The following is a 25,041-nucleotide window of genomic DNA, read 5'->3' as shown; positions in this document are numbered from 1 at the left end:
AGAATCAGACCTGTTCTAGAGGAAAGCCGATGACGCGTGGGTTGACGACTGAACTCCCTAAGAGAATCTGAACAGAGTCACCAGCATCACTTATCCCCTTTGTCATGGGCTATCTACACTCTCAACCCTGCAAAGAAAGGCTCTGCAGACCACCAAGTTACACAAGGAGAACACAAGAATCCACCAGAAACAGCTGTGCCAAAGATGCAGAGAGAGATTAGCCGAACTGGAGGAGCACAACATAAAATATTTAGTGAACCAGAAATCAAAGAAATGCCAACGAATGCAAATCCAACCAGTGAGATTCCACTTTAAGTAAAATTAATAAGGACTGGCAAGGGGATGTCCACACACTGTTGACGGGTATTATAAATGACTTCAAACCTTTGGTTTTATTTTCCAGGTGTTTTACAGTAAGAAGGCATGGATTTTATAATCAGGAAAAAAAAAAACTAAATGGTGACTTAGCAACATATTTTTAAACGGTAGAAGTTGAACAGCGATTTCATATGGGACATCTTGCTTGGCACTGTGACATCCACCCCCCTCCATGCCCCATGGTCTAGAAGCCAATCCTCCTCTTTCCCACCCCACCCCACTCCAAAGTAGAGGTCAGTATCCCCAGGTCAGATTAAGGTGAAGGTTCTAGAAATTGCAATAACCACCACAGGTTCATTTGAAGCCAGAATCTTCAAGGACATTCAGCATTATGATACTTACAGGAAAGGCCAAATGCAATTTATTCTTCTCCAGGTATATCTGCAAAGCAGCTCTTTCCTAATAAGGGTAAGGTGAAGACACAGGATGTGACCAAAGGATGAACCATGGCCTCATCTACCCTGAGATGAGAAGAACTAGATGCTGTCTGGCTACCACTACCAACTATTCTGACCAGAGCCACAATAGATGGACCCTGATAGAATGGGAGAAAAATGTTGAACAGAACCTCAAATTCTGGACACCCTGCTAACTCAGAACTGAAGCCACTCCTGAATTCCATCTTTCAGCCAATGATTAGACAGGCCTATAAAACAAACAATAACACGTGTGAGGAATGTGCTTCTTAGCTCAATCAAGTATGAGACCAAAGGGGAAACGCCTGCCCAAAAGCAAAGACGAGAAGGCAGGAAGGGACAAGAAAACTGTACAAATGGACACGGAGAACCCAGGGTGGAAAGGGAAAGGGAGAGAGAACTGACACATTGCGGGGACTGAAACTAACGTTACAGAATGATTTGTGTATAAAATTTTTTAATGAAAAACTAATTCACACTGTAAACTTTCACCTAAAACACAATAAATTTTTTTTTAAAGCAAGGGAAACTATTATATGGAAAAAAAAAAAAAAAGCAGACTTACTGGACCAGTTGAGACTTGGGAACTCCCTGTGACTATTGCCCCAAGATACTCTTTAAACCTTGAACTGAAACTAGCCCGAGGTCACCTTTTACCTAAACTACAGATTGGCTCACAAAATAAAGATTATTGCCTGCGAGTACTGCGCTCCTTTAAAAATATCATCTATACAAGGCCAAACAGTCAACAATTACTTTAAAACAAAGATGAGAATGCAAGGGAGCAGGGAAACTGGATTAATGGAAATGGAACAACCAGAACAGAAATACTGAGAACGTTCACACATTATGAAGAATGCAACCAATGTCACTGAACAATTTGTGTAGAAATTGTTGAATGGGAACCTAAAGTGCTGTGTAAACCTCCAACGAAAACACAATAAAATAGAGAAAAAAAAGACGTGACCAAAGGAATCACTCTGTATTGTTCCACCATCCCTCCTCAAGCTGGCTCCACATGAAGGAAAAGCAACACAGCCTGCAAAGCATCAAGACGAAGCATCCTTGAGACCTACATACCTCTTTTCTCTGACCCAAAGCACGACAAAAAGATTCACAGCTGACAAAAATACAGCTACACAAGAAAATTACACTAGCAATTCCTTCCAGAAACTAAGGCATGCCAAAGCTTGAACTGAAAGTTGAGCATTTTTCACTATACATAGTCTCCCTCTAGTAACTTTTGGAACATTTCCACACCTTCTAGTGAACAGTAAGAATGAAGGCCACAAACTGAGGGTTCAGAGGCCAAACTGGAAGCAGACTCGGCTTATTCTGACCTGTACAGATTTTTTTTTAGTATGAAACTAGTTTAAAAATCAGAAGATTTCACCCTGCCCCACCAAAATTCACATTTCCAGCTTCTCTTAAGAAACATTAGCTAAATGGAGTTACCAAAATGGCAGTGAGCTAAGTGAAAGAAGCCAAACACAAAAGGCTACATATTGTATGACTCCATTTATATAAAATGTCCAGAATAGGCAAATTCATAGGTAAAGTAGAACCATATTTTATGCAAATAATGCACTCATTACATTTTTTTGCCAACCCTCGTTATTTTCCTAAGCATTATATGTGTGTGTGTTATTTACGTGAGTGCATTATTTGGGAAAAAATACGGTAGTGGTTCCGAGGGGTTGGAGGGAATGGGGGTTGATTACTAATGGGTATGGGGTTTCTTTCTGGAACCAGACAGTGGTGATGGTTGCACAACACCGTGAAGATACTAAATACATTGGATGGCGCTCTTTCAAATGGTTAAAATGGTGAATTTTATGTTATATGAATTTTACCACAATAAGAAATGTTTTAAGCCCTGAGGGTATAAATCTTAATCTCTCAAATCCCCAAACACAGACAATTAGGGCAGCAGAACCTAAATCCACAGACAAATTTACAACAAAACCACACAAAAGAGTGTAACCAAGTCCCGGAACAGGATCAGAGACACCAACGGACCATAGTCCCAGATCTGTAATGGTGCAAACATCGGTGGGAGAGGAAGAGAAAAAAGCAAGGGGCTTCAAACAGCCCTGGGAACTAGAGAAACCCCCACAAAAATCACCAACTGGTATTCATCCCCACAGGAAGGACCTCTGTTCAGAATGCAGCACCTTTGGCAAGCCAATGTGAGGATGAAGCTGATATCCACAAGGCAGTACAGGTAAAGGACCCTGGTAGGATCTGAGAGTAGGGGTGTCAGGCCCTATGGGAAAGCCCCACTGCAGGGAGAAGCCACGCACCCATCTAAACACAAGCATCTACGAACAAGAACAGTTACCCGATGTCTCATTAAATTCTCACTCGCTCCTGGCAAAACTGTGTCTTTGGGAAATATCTAGCTTGCTTTGTTATTCTGAAATGGGTCTCAGGAAATTAAAAGGGCAGGCCTGAATTATATCCCCAGAACTGTGGTGTTTAAGACTGAATTTCATTAAAAAAAAAATCCAATTTTCAAACTTAAGAACGAACTAAGCTTGTTCAGTTTGTCTGTCAATGAATCTGGTGGGGTCAACCCACTGTGGAAGTGACTGAGCCACAGGGCACGATGGTAGAGAAAATCTGTCCAGCACATCAAAGTTCCACGCTTTTACAAACAGCCCAGCAGTACTTACCCTAAATATGAAAGCCACTCTGTAATTATTCAATCCCTCCTTGGCTAGAACAGATGTTTTCAATTTGGAAAGTGAATAAAACAAATCATCACTCCTGGTAAACGGACTCAAGATTGGGTTCTGTTGACATATTACAAAACAGAAGACAAATACTTCATGCTGGAGAAGTGAAAAATCCAGGCAGGGCCACTGTGTATGTGACTGGTCAGGTTCTGCCATTAATAAGGTCCCTCGGCCAGGGGCTGAACGAGGGTGACCTCTCTCCCTTGGGGCCAGAGGAAAAGGGTATCTTTGCCTAATTCACGTCAAGGCCTTGACTGCTGGCCAAGCCCAACATGGCAACCATCCCCTTTTTTGGAACTGGCACAATTAGCACAAAGGCATCCCATGGGCTAACGGAAGCCCTGGGGCTAGGTTTCAAACTGAAGAAAAAATGTCGCAAAAGAAATCAAATCTGAAGAGTTACTTGTTTCTATGCTGTCTACTAACACCACAGTTCAGTGAAAATATACCAAGTCTGAATGTATTTTTGGCTATAGATTGTTCATTTACCCACATGCCACTGGGTGCCACCTTGCCCCTTGTGGGCATTTGAGTCTGCCAGCCCTGCCAGAAAGGTGTCTGAAGGGGACCCTGGGGATGATGATGTCAGCAAAGGGGCTCAGCATCTGTTCATCCACTGCCCACAGCTTGCCTCACTCCATGTACACCTTCCGCCTGATCTAGGGGCTCCCACATCACTCGTGCTATTCCCAGACCTTAGGGAAGATTCCAGAAACAACTCTCCAGCACCACTTTTCCAAGATCAGGCTCTCAAGGTGAGAAACAAATGCCAAAGACACACATTCCACCGGGCTGAAAGAAGAGGCCTGCTTAAGTCACCTTGATCTCAGGTGCTCAATGAATGCTTTGGGGCTCAATGAGAAATGATTTCATTTGGCTAAAATGATTATCCTTGTTATCATGACTTTGTAGTTTCTAGAACACCTAGACCAGTGGTTTTCAAACCTAGCTGCACATTAGAATCACCACCACCATACCCTAGACCAATTAAATAAAAATCTAGGGGTGGGACCCAGGCCATCAGTATTTTTAAAAGCTCCCTGGGAAATTCCCCATGTGCAGCCAAGGTTGTGAATCATTGAGCTAAACCGCCCTATACAAAAAAAGAAAGAGAAACCCCCTACTAGCTCCACAGTAAGTACACCCAAGTCACAAAAAAATTTCAGAAAATGTTCAACTAAATAGCAGGTTTGAGAAGAGTCCAAACCCACTAGCCCATGACATGCCTCAGGAAATGGTTGGCAATTCTTGTCAAATTTTAACCTTCATGCCTATCTAGCAGGAAACACATAGCATGACCAAACAAAATGGACTTGCTCTACTGGTATATCTTCAATAATGGGAATGGAGTTGACAATCAGCATGTGAGACTGGCCTTCCCTACAGGACTTTAGCAGCCCCAGCCATGTCCACTTAATGTCAGTAGTGCCCCCTCGTCAAAAAAGATCCCACTCCCCTAATGCCCAGGGGCGGCAGAGCGGGATACAACGCCTTGAGCACTAGTAGAAACAAGGCTGGGATCAGAGCGTATGCAAATTGGGAAACGCAGGATAGAGACGTCACAAATGCCTATAAATCAGAAATTTTGAAGGTAGATTGGAATGCTAAGAGAGATACAGCCATACCACTTTCAAGTACACTAGGCTAATTAACCATCAATTCTTGTTATTCACGATACTTATGTTCTCTAAAGCCACAGCGAACACTGAACTGGGGAATATCAAACCAGCCTTGTTTACCTCAGCTGCTCTGCACGTGCTCATTTCTGCAATGACCAGGAAAACACCACAATAGCAAATAAGCAGATTCGAGAAAGTGGAATCTGCAAATAATGAAGATCATCTAAAAATGTTGCTTGGCAGAAGTTTTTACAAAACTTCCTTCAATGAGCAGGCAAGAATGACGTATAATTAGTGCCTCACTCAGAGCCTTCCAAAGTGCTCAGAAACACAGTGGCCTCTCCTGGGCAAAATGTGTTCTTTGTCCACTGAACAACACAGTGCCGCGTTTCCAGACCACTGCCCACTTCATGTTTGTTTATTCAACGATAAATTGAAGAAAAACAAAAACACACGGAAGCTGGTCCAAATTAAATACCAAAAAAAAACAAACGCACTGTCTTTGAGTTGATTCCGACACATAGCGACCCTATAGGACAGAGAAGAACTGCCCCAAAGAGTTCCCAAGGAGCGCCTGGTGGATTCAAACCGCCAACCTTTTGGTTAGCAGCCATAGCACTTAACCACTACACCACCAGGGTTTCCAAATTAAATACATCACTACCAAAAGAAGGGACAGGAAAGGAAGAAGGGAAGGGGTACAGAAGGGGAAAGGGAAATGAAAGCGGACTGGAAGAAGAAAGGCTCAAATTTCAGCTCTGCCTCATTTCCCCCCAGGGACCTGTTCATAGGCCTTTCTTGGGAGAACCTCATTCCTGTGACTTTGATCACCAGCTCCAGACCACCAAAACCCAAATCTGTATATCCAGCTGAAACATACCTCTGATCTGACTGTCCTCTGCACTGTCCCAATCACACATCTTAAATCAAAATTAGGCTCATGACTTCCCTACTCCGATCCAGTCATACCACTTGCCATTTAAGGCCTCTCACAGTAGTACTCCCTGAAGCTTTTCTCACAAGTTTCCCATCACAGCCCCTCTGTCCCACATGAACTCACTGGTCCAGGACACCCCTCGCAGACCTAATTTTCTCAACCATAAAACTGGGGGACACCACCTACCTTGGAGGGTTTCTGTAAGGAACTAGCACCAATGTTAGCTCCGTGCAGCCCTGGATATCTTGTACTGCGATTTAATCATTGATGCAGATGGCTGGCAGCCCTGTCTGTGTAAGTGGACTGACGACCGCCAACCTAACCTTCCTAGCCCAGGCAATCCAAGGATTCATGCTTGAATAAAAACCTAAGACACCATTGTACCCTGGCAAAAGGCGGGAAAAACATTCTTCAGTTATATTCCCAGTTCTTCTTCAGCTTTAAGGGGACAAAATACTGCAACGTCCCTTAATTCCATTAAAGAGGCTGCCCTCAGTCTTTCCAGTAAATAAGCAATTCTCACACATCCAGAGAAAGCGCTTGACTATCTATCTGCACTTGTGACCTTGGCTTGCAGCTTTCAGTCTTTTTCAACTTCAAAAACTTCAGCTAAGAAAACTCATGACAACAGCCAACCAGGTAAGGTCATCGGCTTTCTTAAGGCCACACAATCTGCCAGTGTGTGGACACCAACCCTTCTGGAGAGTGGTGAGACTCTTCCAGGCCAGCCAGGCCTGCCCTATCATCGGCCAGAGCCTTAACATTCTCTGCAAAATTATGGGGTTAGAACAGCAAATTTGGGTTCACTTTCCTTTTAGCTCTGACATTCTCTTACATTTAAGCAGCAACTGGCTTATGAGATGAATTTCTATTCTTGCCAAGTATCTTCGTTATCTAGTGCTGCTATAACAGAAATACCACAAGTGGGTGGCTTTAACAGAAAGAAATGTATTTTCTCACAATTTAGGAGGCTACAAGTCTGAAATCACGGTGCCGGCTCTATAGCAAGGCTTTCTCTCTGCTGGCTCTTCAGCTTGTTTCCTGGTTCCTTGGAGATCTCCATGCGGCTCGGCATCTTTCCCCATCTGTGCTTCCTTGCTGGCTTGTTCAATTTCTTCTATACCTCAAAAGAGATTAACTCAAAACGCATCCTACACTAATCTTGCCTCATTAACATAACAAAAACAATCCATTCCCAAATGGGATTATAACCACAGGTATAGAGGTTAGGATTTACAATACATTTTTGGGGGGGACATAATTCAATCCATAACACCAGGCATATTTTTAATTATGAAGGCTAGAAATTCCATACCTCACCATCAAGCATACACATTCCCCTCCTCCCATTTCTTTGCCTCCTAGGTCCTTCTCCCACAAGCTGCTCAGCTATTTAAGCTCCAAGATGCTGGTTAATTATTCCCATCACTGCATCGCATCTGAAGTCAAAAGATCACCTATTCCAGGAATTCCACTCCTGTCCATTTCATGGACTTGCCAAGAGTTTCAAAGGTCCATGGCCTCATTCCTCTTTTTTCTCCACTCATCCTGGTCTGCCTCACCCACTCATGCTTACCACTGAATGCTCAGCTCAAAGGACCTACCTCTGGAGATTCCTCCCCCATCCAGTCAAGGTCCACCCCACACTCCCTTCTTCCTCCTCCTCCCAGGGGCCTGAACTCTCTTCATGGGAAGACAACTCAGAAACTGGCTGGCAACAGAAAAGGGTTTGCAGCTCACTGCAAGGAAAAGCATAAACGCAGGCATCCTTTTCCCAAAACTGAAAAATCTAAAGTTAGAGAACCCAAGAGCCAGGCTTGGGTTGTGTTTATTTCCTGTTCACACATAAATCAGCTCTCTGGTTTTCTTGCTAGGCCCCTAAGCCTAAAAGAGGAAGAAAAAGGGAACCTGTACTCCAATACAGTTTAAAGTCATCCCAATATCTGCTTTAAAAACCTGTTCTATATCTTGATTGTGGCAGTTACATAACTACGCATTGGTCAAAACCAATAGAACCATACAATAAAAAAGGGTGATTTTACTCTATGTAAATGTTATGGATTGAATTGCATACCCCAAGAAGATATGTTGAAGTTCTAACCCCTGGTACCTGTGAACAGGGCCTTGTTTGGAAAATAGGGTCATTGAAGATGTTATCAGTTAACGAGCTCATACTGGAGTAGGGTGGGCCCTAATCAAATATGAGTGGTGTCCTTATAAGAGAAAATACACAGAGATAGAGAGATACAGTGGTAAGATGGCCATATGACCACGGAGGCAGAGATCTTTGAAGGCAGGGCTGTAGACCAAGGAACACCAGGAATTGCCAGGAGCCACCAGAAGCTAGGACAGTGGCATGAACAGATTCTTCCACAGAGCCCTCAGAAGGAATCAACATGGCCAACACCCTGATTTCAGACTTACAGCCTCTAGAACTGTGAGACAGTAAGTTTTCTGTTCTTTTAAGCCACCCAGTTTGTGATACTTTGTCATAGAAGCCCTAGGAGACTATTGTCTCTTATGAGACACAATGTTGTTTAAGCTATGAAGCCCCTACCACTTCACTTCACTGACATCTATCTCCTACAGTCCCTTCCCAAGTAACTGAAACTCCTCATCGAAGTGGGTCTCTTGGGAGTATATACTATTTCTTTCTAACAAATAAGAGGCGGAGGTGGGCTGTCAGGTCTAACTCTTGTGACACTCATCCACTAAAAATTTTAGAACGCAGTTCATCTCATTCCGCTAAAATGGCATACACCACTTTTGTGTTCAATTGCTAATATAGTCACATTTAAAAAGAAGTTACATCATGGATAGCTAAAACACGCACACAGATACATGCATGAATACATATAACTCACATATCCCATTCAGATGCATGAGTAAGAAGAGGAGGGGGCACCACGGAGTATCAGTGTTTAGGGCTGTCAACGTGCCTTAATCCAGCCCGGCTCAGAATATGTGCTAAATTTAATCCAAAACATGGCTATTGACAGTCAGTGAGTCCAGATTACTCAAATCAAGCAATATACAGGAAAAATCTTCATATTTCACGATAAAAAAGGGCTTAACATTTAAATTCATAATTATATTTTGTTTTTTAAAAGAATCTTCATCAGAATTATCAGACATTCAGAAGCCTAATGAACATTCGGGGATTAAAGTGAAGTCAAGAAGGTAGTTCGTTGGCATGGTCTACACCTACAGCTTGGTTTTATATTCCCGTTGTCCGGCCCTTTTACTAAAACAGCTGCATGATCATTCATCTCATCACACAAAACCTAAGCTGACAGGACTGTTCATAGCAGCATTACTTATAACTGCCAAGAAGGGGAAACAAGCAAATGTCCGTCAACTGGTAAATGGATAAACAAAATCTGGTATACACATACAACGGAATATAACTCAGCCTTAAAATGAAATGACGTTCTGATACATGTTACAACGTGAATGAGCCTTGAGAACATTACGCTAAGTGAGAGAAGCCAGACACAAAAGACCATATACTGTCTGACTCCACAGAGACAGAAAGCAGATCAGTGGTTGCCAGGGTCTAGGAGGAACGGGGGCATTGACGGGTAATAGCTAAGAGGTGAAACGTTTCTTTTGAGAGCGACAAAAATGTTCTAAAATGGACAGTGGTGGTGGCTGCACAACTGTGAATATACTAAAAGCCAATGAACTGAATACTGTAAGTATGTGAATCTATGGTACGTGCATTATATCTCATGAAAGCTATCAAGAGAACCCCAACAAGCTAAGCCTTCAGAGTTCCAGTGACTGCAAGGTAACCAAAGCAAAAGAGAGAGAATCCCAGAAAAGACAGTTTCTCCCCTTCACTCCACCACTAGCCAAACACGCATGCAGCGCACACCAGGCCATGGGGCTGCCTGGAGTGGGCTCCTCTATCCATTCCCACCAGTCAAGCCCATCACTGAATGGCAAGTGTCTGCTATGCACAGGTGCTGTCCCAAACACTGATCCAGGCACTGACGATGGCACAGCAAGGAGGTCAGGGCCCTGTTCCCACGGAGCTCGCCTCCCAGTAAAGCAGCCTACAACCACAGCCTCAGAGCCTGCATCAATCACAACAGCAAGGTGGGGCTGCAAAATACAGAAAGGGAAAATGATGTAAACAATTTGGAGAACTTATTTTTAGAGCATGGCTTCTGATGTTCATAAGGAACAGCAACCAAATCGGGAAAAATTAACTACAGAAATAAAAGAAAAAAGCCCTACTGAAGTTGGATTAACAGCCATGTAACACCAACACATCAATAACACCCAAGCTTTTTTCATGCAAACATGTATTAAGGAAAACCATATGGGAATGTTTACAAGTCACAGTGACTATTTCTCAGAACTCACATTACAGTAGAACTTGGTTTATTGTAAACGCGCTAATTATTTCACTGCCATGACTTCCCTTTCCCATTGCAAGGGAGAACAGTTCAAGGGGCGTTTCCCATGTATGCTTGCGGCCAACTCCATCACCCCCACACCCTGACACTGACACCACCTAACACCTACTGTAAATGGTCTGGGTCTCATCATTCTACTTTAAAGTAACACCGGCTCAGGTCCTCCAGGAGCCAATCTCCTTACGAAATTAAAGTAGGGCTTACCAAATATAATTTATGACACATGATCCTAACCCCTCTTTAGTCTGGAAACTGAACACTAATCCAATATTGTGCCCTCTTCTTCCCGGTAAGGTAAGCCCATTTTCCACAAGACCAGAGAGTCTTAAAAGTAGGGACACAACCCACAAACCTTGATTCACCTGTATTGCCTCAAACGGCATTGGATGAGGCAGGATCTTGGTAGGTAGAACTGTACGTTACTCAAACTCTCCTGCCCTCACATTCTGACTTAGCCCACACAGGATTCTAACCAAGATTTAGAAAAGAAAGCAAAGAAAGGAGAGATTATGATAAAGCTTGGCTTTAATTTCTCAGGAAGGTAATACTGTTTGTGGTTATGAGGCCACTTGACCTCTTCCCGAATGAATTATTCAAGCAATATAAGGCATCCCATGACATTATGTGGACACCATGGGCTCAAGGAACGTGTTTTAGGAGAAAAGGAGTAAACTCGGGCCAAGAGCTGTAGAAGATAACAAGGCTGCCAAGGCAGAGGACACAGACTGACAAAGAACCCTCTCTTGGGTACCCATGCTACAACACAACCGGAAGGAGAAGTTTGAGAAGTGAAATGAAACCAGGCAGACCAGCACCATAAAAAGGCCAAGGAAGAAAGTGTCAAGAGGGAGTTGTAGTGTCTGAGGCTGGAGGGTAAGAGAAGACAGATTTCATAAGGCATCTGGACCAGGTAAAACAACCAGGCCTAAGTTTGAGTTCAAAACTGGTGTCCACAGTCCACTCTGCAATGGGTCCTAGACACCACCTGTCCCCACAGCTTCATCTTACAAAGCAAGCAGTATGAAAACAGTTGACAGGGCTGGCCCAAGGTCAGATGGTAACGGTTTCCTTCATCTCTGCCCAGAAGGGGAACAAGATTGCTTTCCCAAAGAACTTTGCGATTGCCATTTTTGACTATGCAGGAAGGTAAAATAAGCTTTTCCAGTACTTAACCTATATTATAAATATCCAGCTTTCTTCCCACTAAACTTAAGTGGGCAGAACCCCTTATAGGTCATTACCTATTACCATTTGTGTTGCTATGAGCAAGTCAAGGGTTTCTGCCTAAGCTTTGATCCCAGGTTCCATGTGAATCAACAATGAAGTCTCATTTCCAAAAAGAAAACAATTTGTCTTTGTGAATTTGGCAATGTCAAAAATCACATTTATATCAGAGCTGTTCTTAAGGAGGCTTCTCCATCTTCCCTTCCTTGTACTTTTGCCAGGACATTCCGGTATGTCCCCTTCAGAATAAGCCTCCAAGATTACACAGCATCTGGGAGGCAGTAAAAAAAAAAAAAAATAAGTGAGACTGGAGAATAGTACAAAGATGAAAGATAAAGCTCACAAGTCAAAACCACCCAAACATCAATAGGGCCGTGTATGATGGATTCCAGATGAGAAAAATGCCATGGGGGAGGGGCCTCGGAATCTGTACTTTCAATTTTTCCAGATGGCTCTGAAGCAGGCAGCCAACATCACTGGACTTAAGATAGTCTAAAGGCAGGGGTCAGCAAACTTTTCTGTGAAGAGCCACATAGTAATTATTTTAGGCTTTGTAGACCAAATCAAGTCTCTGTCACATATTTTTCTTTGTGCATATGCTTTTTTTTTGTTTCCCCCCCACAACCTTTTTTGAAAATGCAAAAATCATTCTTAGCGGGAGGGCCATTTAAAAACAAGCCATGTGGATGTTTGTGCAGTGAAACCTGTGAGGGCCAGAACTCAACAGGACTGCCTTGTTTTTCGGGTCTCACAAGTTTTCTGCCTTTGACAGGGTGCAGTCTTACCAGTTTTCTATCATTCATTTTAGCGGAAAATATTTGGGTTTTCTTTCTCTGACAGGTTTCTGCCTTACAGAGGTTTCAGTTTTCACATGTTTTACTGTACTAAAGAATTTAACATATATAGTTTGGCAACAACACCAACAATGACCAAAAATCAAGTGTATGATCACATATGTACATGTATAGACATATACAGGTAGGTACAGGTGTATACATATGTGAGCACAGACAGAAGTATCTATAGGTATGTATAGGTACAGATATGTGTGTACAGGCACATATATTCAAACCCACTGCCGCTGAGTCGATTCCAACTCATAGCAACCCTATATTCATAGAAGACACAATTATAGATGCTTCTCAGATATAACCAAACACCTTCCAAGATTGGTTTTCTAGGTGTGAAGGCTTAGGACCTTAGTCTCATGGGACAACACTGGCATAATACAGTTCACAAAGTTCGTGTTCTGCACCCCAAGTTTGAGAAACACTCATATTCACCTCCAAACCGTAGGGCTGGCAGAGAAATTCAGAATGGCCCTTGGCATTATTACAGTCTTGCATGACCACGAGGATCTGCAGCCCTTGAGAAAAGATAATTTGGTGTTAACTGTAACAATGTCCAAATAAATGGCTTAGGATTCTCACTGAAGGAATTTCCATTATAGAGAAAAATGAAATCATGTAACATAAACATGTACACGATAATTTATAATTTATAAATCAACATGTCCTTTAAAAATTCTGCTTTAATAAACTGGGGGGAGGTTCTTTAAATAAAGTTGACCAATCTTCAAATAACACACGAACTCATTATTTTCTGCCTCTTCTTTTGCCAAGAGAACTTCACTTTATCTTTCAGTAAGTTAAATTCACGCCTCTTTATAACTGAGCGTCTTTATCGACTGGCACAATTTCAAAGTACTCAGCCCTGAGTATTGCAATTAGTGTTAAGTACTTTATGTATCATCTGACATTCTTCCAAACATTTTATCGGACATCCCACCCGACACATTGTGTGGGATTTTGGTCTCATTAGTACCTTCATGCAGAGGGAGAAATTAAGGTACACGTTAACCTACCCACAAAGTTTCAAGTCAACTCCAGAATCTAGAACATGCTCTTAGGAGCTCCTTTGAGTTTGCAGCTTAGCATATGAATGCATTTGATCACAAGTATCACCACTTTTTTTTTTTTTTAATCACCACTAGCTCAGTGGCTCCTTCTGGAACACAGGTGACAGTGTCAAGCTAATGATATCCAGGCTCACCTTACCTTAGGACCTCAGAGTTGTTTTTCCTGGGGTCTGAAAAGTGCCTAGTTGTAGGGGTTTAAAACAGCATTTGTGCCTGATTGACATACTTGGTTTGCAGATTCATCTAAAGAGGTTTCCCAACTTTTTAAAACAGCTGAGCCTGTAATTAAACTACCATGAAATGGCTGAACCCACAGTACACACCGGCAGGCTTGGGTTACAACTGCAGTGAAACGGTGGATTCAAATGCCTGGAGTATTTGTGACTCAAAAAACGAAACTCAGTAATAGCTTTATTGAACATGTTTTTAAACACACCTCCAACCACAACCAAGTAACTTTCTAACTAATTCTTCCTTGCTAAAAAAAAACCCCACCGCCATCAAGTCAATTTCCGATTCAGCGACCCTATACTTTCTAAGGGTTCGCAAAACAGTGGTAGTCTCAATTTAGGGGTCCTGGTGGCGCAGTGGAAACCCTGGTGGCATAGTGGTTAAGTGCTACGGCTGCTAAACAAAGGGTCGGCTGTTCGAATCTGCCAGGCACTCCTTGGAAACTCTGTGGGGCAGTTCTATTCTGTCCTATAGGGTCGCTATAAGTCAGAATCGACTCCACGGTACTGGGTTTGGTTTTTGGTTTTTCTGGTGGCCCAGTGGTTAAGAGCTATTGCTGCTAATCAAATGGCTGGCAGTTCAAATCTACCAGCCTCTCCTTGGAAACCCTATGGGGCGGTCCTACTCTGTCCTATAGGGTCACTATGAGTCAGAATCAACTCTATGGCAACGGGTTTGGTTGGTTTTGGAGTCTCAAGTTAAATGATAAAGCCTGGAATTCCAAATCTTACCCACATACCCAGTCTCATATCAAAAGCTCCAACTTTTCAAAGCTACTCAAGACGTAATTTAAGACTGTAACTGCTAATTCAAATTTGGTAAATTGAATCCTATACTGAGATGGAAACCCTGGTAGGGTGGTGGTTAAGTGCTACAGCTGCTAACCAAAAGGTCAGCAGTTCGAATCCACCGGGTGGCTCCTTGGAAACTCTATGGGGCAGTTCTACTCTGTCCTATAGGGTCGCTATGAGTCGGAATCAACTCGATGGTAACGGGTTTGGTTTTGGTTTTTATACTGAGGATGCAAGAAACATTTCAAACTGGTAACTCCTTCACTGCGAAAACAACCTGTCTTCCCCCACCCCGCCCCGCCCCACCTCAACAAACACAAATTGGGACTGGTGTTTGAAGTAGAAAAAACTCTCCGTAAGAACTGTCTCATGTGGGGCTTTAAACTATATGCAAAAATACCTCCTCATTGTTAGCTGGAACTTAGGTCCCTCCCCCTCTTCCCAGTGCTATGGAGCCAATTCCTTAAAAATCCCTTCCGAAGCATTAAAAGCACAGGAGACACTTTGAAATGTGGCGTCTGGGGTCTTAAATGCTAACAAGCGGCCATCTAAGATGCATCAACTGGTCTCAACCCACCTGGATCAAAGGAGAATGAAAAACACCAAGGTCACAGGATAACCATGAGCCCCAGAGACAGAAAGGGCCACATGAACCAGAGACCTACATCATCCTGAGACCAGAAGAACTAGTTGGTGCCCGGCCACAATCGATGACTGCCCTGACAGGGAGCACAACAGGGAATCCCTGAGGGAGCAGGAGATCAGTGGGATAAAAAAAAAATTTTTTTTTTGATGCAGACCCCAAATTCTCATAAAAAGACCAGACTTAATGGTCTGACTGAGACTAGAGGAATCCTGGCGGTCATGGTCCCCAAACCTTCTGTTGGCCCAGGACAGGAAACATTCCCAAAGACAACTCATCAGACATGGAAGGGACTGGACAGTGGGTAGGAGAGAGATGCTGATGAAGAGTGAGCTATTTGTATCAGGTGGACACTTGAGACTGTGTTGGCATCTCCTGTCTGGAGGGGGGATGGGAGGGTAGAGAGGGTTGGAAGCTGGCAAAATTGTCCCGAAAGGAGAGACTGGAAGGGCTGACTCATTAGGGGGAGAGCAAGTGGGAGTATGGAGTAAGGTGTATATAAACTTATATGTGACAGGCTGACTTGATTTGTAAACATTCACTTGAAGCTCAATAAAAATTAAAAAAAAAAAAAAAAACAGGAGAACCAGCAAATAAAAACTAGATTAAGCTTCTTGATACAAAGCACAAGCTAATTTTACTATAAGCTACCTCTTCAGGGTTAAAGAAATGAGTATAAATAATGTAGGAACTACACACTGGAAAGAATCATTACGGTTTATACCCAATTTTTTTTTTAACGGCAAGCTCACAAAACTAATTCCTAGCAATGTGAAATTTTTCAGCCTGCAGTCATATGGAACATGATCAGTGCAATTAAGAATCTTTTGCGGAGTTGGGATAGAGAGCTTAAACACACACACACAACAACAAAGCAAAAGAGCACGCCAAATGAGGGCAGACTGGAACAAGAATACTCAGTGAGGGACCTCCAGGAGGTCACCTCCCCCAAGCACAAAAAATAAGCAGTTCATGAAGCATTTTCACATAATTAACGTATGGGCGTAAAATACCTATTTAAAGTGCAAAATACCCTCCCCTCCCCCCCCTATTGCCTGAACCACCAGCCTTCCAATCCAAAGCAGTTAAATTCTGAGTCCAGGTGCCTCCTGGCTACTCAGAACCACAAGGAATGTGAGACTATGTATTGGACCCATTGAAGGACATTGGGTAAAAAAAAAAAGAACTTTGAATGGGCAGATAAGGAGTTTAGAATTTACCCTTAGGGACCCAATGGAAGGGTTTTAAAATGGGGAAGGGGACAGAGATGCCATTGAGCTCCTGAAAATCGCAAACTCAGAAGCCTGGTGGCATAGTGGTTAAGAGCTCAGCTGCGGAACCAAAAGGTCAGCAGTTTGAATCCATCAGGCGCTCCATGAAAACCCTATGGGGCAGTTCTACTCTGTCCTATAGAGTCACTATGAGTCAGAATCGACTTGATGGCAACAGCTTTGGTTTTTTTGGTTCCGGAAACAAATGAGGTTCTGATCAAGAAACCGCAGCATGGAGACAGCTGAGAAATGATTCTGAGAGTTTAGCAGGCTGATTAAACAGGGATCAGTCATTGGGGTAAGACCCATGTGCCACCAAGGCTTCAGATACAAGTTTTTTGTTTGTATTGAGGAACCTACTATTGTAGTTTGTAGACTTAGGAGACAGAATCCATAAACCACCTAACAGACTTTAATCAGCATCAGAATAACCAGGAAGGGCTGATTAAAATGCAAATTCCAGGATCTCCCCCCACCCCCTCAAGACGTTGTTAAGTACAGATTCAATTCATAGCTACCCCAGGAGACACAGAACTGCCCCACAGGGTTTTCCAGGCTGCAATCTTTCAAAAAAAAAAATTTTTTTTTTTTTTTAATCTTTCCAGGAACAGATCAAGTCTTTTCCTGCAGAGCTGCTGGGTGGGTCTGAACTGCCAACCTTTAGGTTAACAGGTGAGGAGTGCTTAACCATTGCACCACCAGAGCTTCTTCCCCAAGATAAGGATTCAGTAAACCTAGAGTGGGTCCAGTCCCTGCCAGGAGAAGGACATCATGCTTGATAGAGGGTGAGCGAAAGAAAGGAAGGCCCTCCATGAGATGGACTGACACAGTGGCTGCAACAGTGGGGAGGACTGGGCAGTGCTTCGTCCTGTTGTACACAGGGTCACTATGAGCAGCAACCAACTGGAGGGCATGTAACAGCATTTCCCACCCCAATGTATCAACTCCCCCGCCCCCTCCTGATTAAAATAACAGCAGGTGCGTGTTGTTGCTTTTTATCAGGCAGACTGATGGCTCAGGAAATGGATGGATGATAAGTGGAATGGAACATGGGGTAATGATAGCGCTGGAGGGAGCTAGGGAGAAAGCTTTTGCTATTCTTGAGCCACAATGAAAAAAAAAAGGCTAGATGGAGTCAAAACAAAAACCAAACCCAGTGCCGTCCAGTCGATTCCAACTCATAGCGACCCTATATGATGGTAGCTACTTAAAACCGAGACATAAGGACAATATGTTTCCACCAGAAAGCCGCTCAACAACTACACTGGAGACTGGGAGCTTGGGGTATGGTCTGGTGGTTCAGGAAATTGGGAAGGGTGGGTCACCTCCAGCCACAGGCTTGGCTGGGTGGGAAACACTGGCCAAGGCCTCTGCTCCTAACCAACTCCAGCGCAAACCCAGGAAGGCGAGGCCCATTCTCTATGACTAACCTCCCAGAGGTTAAACGCATTGTGCAAAATGGAACGGCCAAAAATGGATGAGGGAAATTTTAGTGACGAATTTTCATCTGGATTACTACAATGGCCTATTTAGACCTATTTAGACCTTAAACCGCGGTTTTGGGGTGTGATAATTCTTTAGGGGGACTGTCCTGCGTATTATAGAACATTTAGCAGCATTATTCCTGTTCTCTATGCACTGGATGCCAGTTAGCACCCTGCCCCCCATCTCCCCACCCCCGAGTTGTGACAACTAAAAATGTCTCCAGACATTGCCAAATGTCCCCTGGGGGCAAAATTACATGCCCCCCCCAATAATTGCCTTAAGCTAAGAGTTGTGGAATTAGGCAAGGCCTTGTTTGAATCCCAAGTACACCACTTACAAGGAGCAAAAGCTATAAACTCTTCATCCCCATCAAATGGGGATAACAGGACCTACCAGAGGGAGGTTGTGAGGATTATATAAAATAACCTGTAATGCATTTGGGCAATTAGCACCGGAGGCAATTAATAAATGTCGGCTTTTATGTTTTCAAAGAGACATTTTGGAAACCTACTCCATCAAAAAGGAATCTACAACATACACACCCTGTGGTCCCAGTTCTCTCTAGCCTAGGGGGTCTTAGCCAGGGAGTCCATGGACTCTCAAGGAGCCAGTGGATACAATTCAGGGTGTCTGGGAACTTGGATGGAAAAAAAATTATATCCTTATTTCCAGTCATTGAAATTTAGCGTTTTCTTCAATTTTGATTGCAGGCCAAAAGCCACATATTATTCGGCTCCGATTCATGGCGATCTTATATATAATAGAATGAAACTTTGCCCAGTCCTGTGCCAACCATTTTCACGATCATTGGTATGTTTGAAACCATTGTTACAACTATTTTGTCAATTCATTTCACAGAGGGTTTCCCTCATTTTTTGGTGACCCTCTACCACACATGATGTCCTTTTCTAATAACTGGTCTTTCCTGATGTGTTTGAAGTGTTACAGTGAACTGTGTCCCCCCAAAATGGGTGTTAGAATCCTAACCCCTACACCTGTGGAAAAGGAGCCCTGGTGGGGCAATGGTAAAATGCTTGGCTGCTAACCAAAAGGCTGTCAGTTTGAACCTACCCAGGGCTCTGAGGAAGAAATGACCTGGTGATCTGCTCCCGTAGATTACAGCCTAGCAAATCCTATGGGGCAGTTCTACGCTATCGTACGGGATCGACAGAAGCAGAAATCTACTCGAGGGCACCTAACAACAACATACCTGTGGATCATGTGATCCTATTTGGGACTATGGTTCTTTGTTGTGTTAATGACGTCATATTAGTGTATGGTGTGTCCCAAACCTAACCACTTCTGAGTTATAAAAAGAACAGGGGAAGACAGACACCAAGGAAATGAGAAAGGAGAGGGGCTACGGAAGTTGAAAGAGACAAGGATCTCCCCCTACCCAAGAGCCAAAAGAGAGTCTTTCCCTACAGCCAGTGCCCTGAATTCGAGCTTCTAGCCTCCTGAACTGTGAGAAACTGTATTTCTGTCCTTTAAAGGCACCCCCTTGTGGTATTTGTGTTACAGCAGCACTAGCAAACTAAGACAATAAGCAAGCCGAAGTCTCACCATTCTCGATTCTCCATTCAATCAGCATTTGTCAAATATGCACTGCATCCAGGACACAGACCCTGGAGGTTGGCCTTCAAAAGCTTCCAGCCCAGGGGAGGAGACGGACATAGAAAGGAGGACTGCTAGACCTTGCTCTCGAAAGGTCTAGCTGGCCAGCTAGAGACTGCACCAAAAGGGCAGGCAAAGGCTGTGTGCACCTTACTTACCATTGTGTATCCAGCACTGTGCCTGGAAAACAGGACTACGGGACATGTTTACTCGTGTTACCCTCAGGATAAGAAATCACAAAATGTTTTCTAGGCTCAGAAAACTCCTCAGAGTCTAAGGTTTCACTCACAGACCAAATACAGGATTTTTAGCCAAAAAAATTTTCTGGGTTACCCCATCAGCCAGTATACTAAATAGGAAACACCAGGCCCAACCCACAACTGCCCTTGGGAGTCCATGGCTGCTGGTTGGCTTGCATGGGTATCTAAGTTATATGGAACTGCAACATAATAATACAACTAAGTGGTTCCTGTTTAATTCCACTAAAATCACATCATGGAACTGAGCATTAGGAAGGATTACTGACAAATGGGAAAAAAATACCATGAATCCAGGCTCCACAGGCATCTGACTCATGCTTGAGCCACATCCAATACGCACATGCCAAGAGTAATGCCTTTTGACTCATTATTATCAATTAAAATAAATGTTTTTAGAGACCTCACACGTGGATTTCTCACCAAGTGCCCCTTACTTAACACCGAAAAGAACTTCAGAGTTCAGTCTAAACAACTCCTCTTATTTTACAAATGTGGATACAGACTCAAAGGGTGACACGACTCACTCCAAATCAAGTGACGGGGCAATACAGTAAGAGTCAGAATTCTGACTCCCAGAATACTTTTGTAGGGTGCTCAAAATCTAACACAGATGCACACATCCATTCATACACACACATGCACACATTCCTCCCTACTTATATCAGTATTATTTCTTTCTAGAATGTTCTTCAGCTTGCCATCAAACCTTTCTCATCTCTGATTAAGAATAGACTGGGAATTAAAATCGTAGCTGACGTTTGACTTTTCCCCTTTAAGACCCTTCTGTCTCTCCACACACATACCCATTGGCATCGAGTCGATTCTGAGTCACAGCGACCCTAAAGGACAGAGAAGAACTGCCCCATAGGGCTTCCAAGGAGCACCTGGTGGATGTGAACTGCCGACCTTTCGGTTAGCAGCCGGAGCTTTTAACCATTACACCACCAGGGTTTCCTCCGCACACGTCTTTATCCTCAATCTCTTTTACTTTACTTTTTTTTGCACAACAAAATTATCTAGATGCCACGTCCACACCTTGCCAATGTCCGATCTGCTAGTTTTTCCTCCTCCCTTCCAAACTGGGTGCACTCGGTTCTCTCTCCCTCTGGCCAGCGTCAGCCTAAGTGTTGATATTCTCTTGTTTTTTCTTCATACTGTTAAGTGAAGATTTCCCTCCACTTTTATAATGGAGCAAGAGAAGAAGCCCATTGTGAGCCAGTATTTCAGGATGGAGCACCTTAATTCAGCTGAAGGAAGATGAAGCCTCCGGGCAAGAAAACCCAAAGGAGCCCTGGTGACTAAGAGCTTGGCTGCTAACCGAAAGATCTGGGGGGTTCAAACCCACCAGCGACTGAGGAAAGTACCTTAAGCTCTGGGCCCCATCCTGAGATGGGCCTCCTTAAAGCCTAGAAGAAAATCCAGGCTCAAAAGATATGGGCGAGTTCACACAGTGCTTACAGCCAGGGACACTTCCCAGACTCATCCTACAGCTGGGTGACCTTGAACCATTCACTCACTCTCCAAAAAAAAAAAAATCAAACCAAACCCACTGCCGTCCAGTCGATTCTGACGCACAGAGACCCTATAGGACAGAGCAGAACTGACCGATAGAGTTTCCAAGGAGCACCTGGCGGCTGCCGACCTCTTGGTTAGCAACTGTAGCACTTAACCACTATACTACCAGGATTTCCTTACTCACTCTCCACACCTCTAAATTGAGTATGCTAGAATCTTCCCTAACTACCCAGCACTAAAGCTGGCAAGGTTAATTACTCAACAAAACCTTAGCTTTCTTATACCTCACCAGCTCCGGAATCCAAGCACTGTTTTATCTCCATTCCCCCCAGCAGTCTCCCTTCCCTCCATCCTCACCTAAGAAAGGCAGGAACAAAAAAATGGTTTATTTTCTCCAAGTCGCTTTCTGACCACCCGAATACACTGAAGTTGCCTGACAACCCTACAGTGTTTCACAGCTCCCCCCCTTAATATCAAAAGCCCTTTGAGGATATGCACCATTTTCCCCCTTTTACCGACAGGGAAAATGAGGCTTAGAGAGGTTGAGAGATTAAGGCCAAGGTCACAGGCACAGTCAATCAGGATTCAAACCCTGGTGTCGCTCCAAACGCCAATCTTTTTATTAAATCATGTTCCTTCGGAGATCCTTTAAATTTGGGGAAGAACATGCAAAATGAGTACTTCGAAGTTCAAAACAGAAAAAGATGAAAGAGAAAGTCCAATGTTGAAAAACGATAACTGAAAAGGTTGCTCCAGCTATAATTCGAGGAAAACAGGGGGAAAGTAAGCAAGGTACGGGAGAGACACTCCAAGTGGACCGTCCGGGAAGCGTAGATTCAAGTCTGTAGGAGTCACAGGTTTAAAAGCCACCAGAAGAAAGACGGGCGGTCCAACCCCTCCTCCATGTTAGACGCACCCAGAGAAAAGCCCGCAAAGCCCCTCCCACCGCCGCCACCCCAGTCCTGGTCACGCACACTTCCAACTTCCCCAGCCAGCCTTCTCGTCTTCACCGGCTCTCAGTCTTCGGAAGGTCCCCGGTGCGAGGAGTTTAATTTCCGCGCCCAGACCTCCCCCCTCCCAATTATAATCGTTTCCTTTTCCCGTGCCTCCAGTCCTTTCCCGGGAATCCGTCTCCTGCGCAGTCGGTTAAGTCCGCAGGGCGGCCCAGCCGTCCTCCCCCAGCCGACTCCACTAGGGGCAGCCCCCGCCCCGGGAGGGAAATTTACCGCCTCCACCACCGGGAGAGATCCAGCGGGCGCCCCGGGGTGCACCCCCGCTCCGGGCAGGCTGCAGCCCCCGCACCCCCGGCCTTGGGGGACCCGCGGGCCGCGAAAGGGGGTCCCGGGGGCGCCCTCCGCCGGGCGGCGTGAACCAGGACCTCATCGGCCGAGCCCGCGTGGGGCGCGCTGGGCATCGGGGACCGGAAGGACGGACCGACCGAAGGGGGCCCAGGCGGCCCCCCCAGGCCCCGCGGTGCGGCCGAGACGGAGCTGGAGCGCGGCCTCCGCGGGTGCACGCGGCCACCCCGCATTGTTCGGCCCCGCGCGCCCGCCCGGTCCCCGCCGGGCCGACGGGCAGGTGGCGGCGCGCGCCCTCACCTTTGGTGCCGAGCGTGAAATCCAGGGTGCTGTGCCGTGCTGCTGCCATAGTGCGGCGAGGCTCTGGGCCATGCCTGGGAGGCGGCGGCGGGAGACTGCGGGCGGCGGGGAGGCGGCGGCGGGAGGCCCAGGGCGGAGGGGGAGGGGCCGCCGTGAGCGGTCGGGGCGCGGGGCGGGGCCGGGCGCCTCCGGAGGGGGGGCGAGGGGAGGCCGCGCTAGTGGTGGAAACGTGGGCGCCTGCTCCCCGGCGTGCGTCACCAATGGCCGCGCCCCGCGCGGGGTCCGGCGGCGCTCCCGCCATCCGTTAGGTCCCCTTAGGTTTAAACAGCTCAGCCGGACTTCCGGGGGTCCCACCCAGGACAGTAACCCCAGGGCCACCGCCCCAAGCCCCGGCCCCTCTGATTTCCTGGCCAAGTCATGGAAATAAAATGCTAGGGTCCACCCCTGTCGTCAAAAAGTCCTGCCTGCTGTTTTCTTAACTATTAAAATGCTACACAGATAAACCCATTAGGATTATTACGGTCATTATTATTAGCAGAGGTCAGTTTTGTATTGGAGGCCCAAATAGAAAGCTCTTGGGCATTTAGACCATGTACGTTTTCGTGGCAAAATGGCGGTGGAGAAGGAGCAAGTAAAAGGGATAACATCGTTGTGGACGTTTAATTGGGAAATGACAGAATCAAGAGTTCCTCCTCTTGCGGGACTTCGTCACTGATGCCTCAATTCGTGGCAATGAACTTTTCCACAGTGGGCTTCTCTTTGATATTGGGGTTAGGACGGGCATTCAACACAATGATGGCGGAGGAGAGAGCATAGGGGCCGGTGGCCTAAAACCCCCCACTGACAGTATCATTGGGCAAATGACTCCATGGACCCCCATCAATCTTCTGCCCCTCTCCCAGCATTCAGAAGCTCCACAGGAATGCTGTAATGCCTGGACAAAGTTTAGTTCCTTGAACTCATGTGTCTTAGTTACCTAGTGCTGCCATAACAGAAATACCACAATGGGTGACTTTAAGGAACAGAAAATAATCTTTTTTTTCACAGTTCTGGAGGCTAAAAGTCCAAATCAGGGTCTTGGCCATGTAGATTCCTTCTTTGTTGGTAGCTCCAGGTGTTCCTTGGTTCTTTGGCATTCCTTGTCTTGTAGATGACCCTGACATGGACATGATTAGGTTTAGGATCCACCCTACGCTTGTATGACCTCAACTGATTGGTTGATTACATTTCATTAGATTGCACTGTGGAAGGAAATTTGTTGTTAGGTGTCGTCAAGTTGGTTCTGACTCTTAGCAACCCCATTTACAACAATGAAACACTGCTCGGTCCTAGGCAATCCTCACAATCTTTGCTATGTTTGAGCCCATTGTTGCAGCCACTTTGTCAATCCATCTCATTGAGGGTCTTCCTCTTTTTCAATGACCCTGTACTTTACCAAGCATGATGCCCTTCTCCAGGGGCTGATCCCTCCTGATAACATGTCCAAAGTATGTAAGACGTAGTCTTACCATCCTTGCTTCTAAGGAGCATTCTGGTTGTACTTCTTCCATGTGTTCATTCTTCTGGCAGTCCACAGTATATTCAATATTCTTCACGAACACCATAATTCAAAGGTATCAATTCTTCTTCAGTCTTCCTTATTCTTGTCCAGCTTTCACATGCATATGAGGCAATCGAAATATCTTGGCTTGGGTCAGGTGCACCTTAGTCCTCAGAGTGACATCTTTGCTTTTTAACACTTTAAAGAGGTCTTCTGCAACAGATTTGCCCAATGCAATGTGTCCTTTGATTTCTTGACTGCTGCTTCTGTGGGTATGGATTGTAAATCCAAGTAAAATGAAATCCTTGACAACTTTAATATTTTCTCCATCTATCACAATGTTGCTTATTGGTCCAGGAAGGTGATTATCATAATTTTATGCAAATGAATGCCACTATGCCAATTTTTTTTAACATGTTGTTATAAAAAAGATTAGCAC

At 44.8% G+C, this 25,041-nt stretch overlaps 1 protein-coding gene across 1 annotated transcript in view; it reads right to left on the bottom strand.

Moving 5' to 3' along the window:
- The window catches only part of SMS (spermine synthase), a 62,213-nt gene extending 39,026 nt beyond the window's left edge, over positions 1-23,187 (bottom strand). The window contains exon 1 of the mRNA XM_064278088.1: positions 23,063-23,187. Within this exon, the coding sequence (XP_064134158.1) occupies positions 23,063-23,111 (49 nt within the window). The 5' untranslated portion in view covers positions 23,112-23,187. The remainder of the gene's footprint in view (positions 1-23,062) is intronic.
- Between the last annotated feature and the right edge of the window lie 1,854 nt (positions 23,188-25,041).

This window comes from Loxodonta africana, chromosome X, assembly GCF_030014295.1.
Source record: "Loxodonta africana isolate mLoxAfr1 chromosome X, mLoxAfr1.hap2, whole genome shotgun sequence".
Taxonomy (NCBI): Eukaryota; Metazoa; Chordata; class Mammalia; order Proboscidea; family Elephantidae; genus Loxodonta; species Loxodonta africana.
This window is presented reverse-complemented; position numbering and strand designations above follow the sequence as displayed.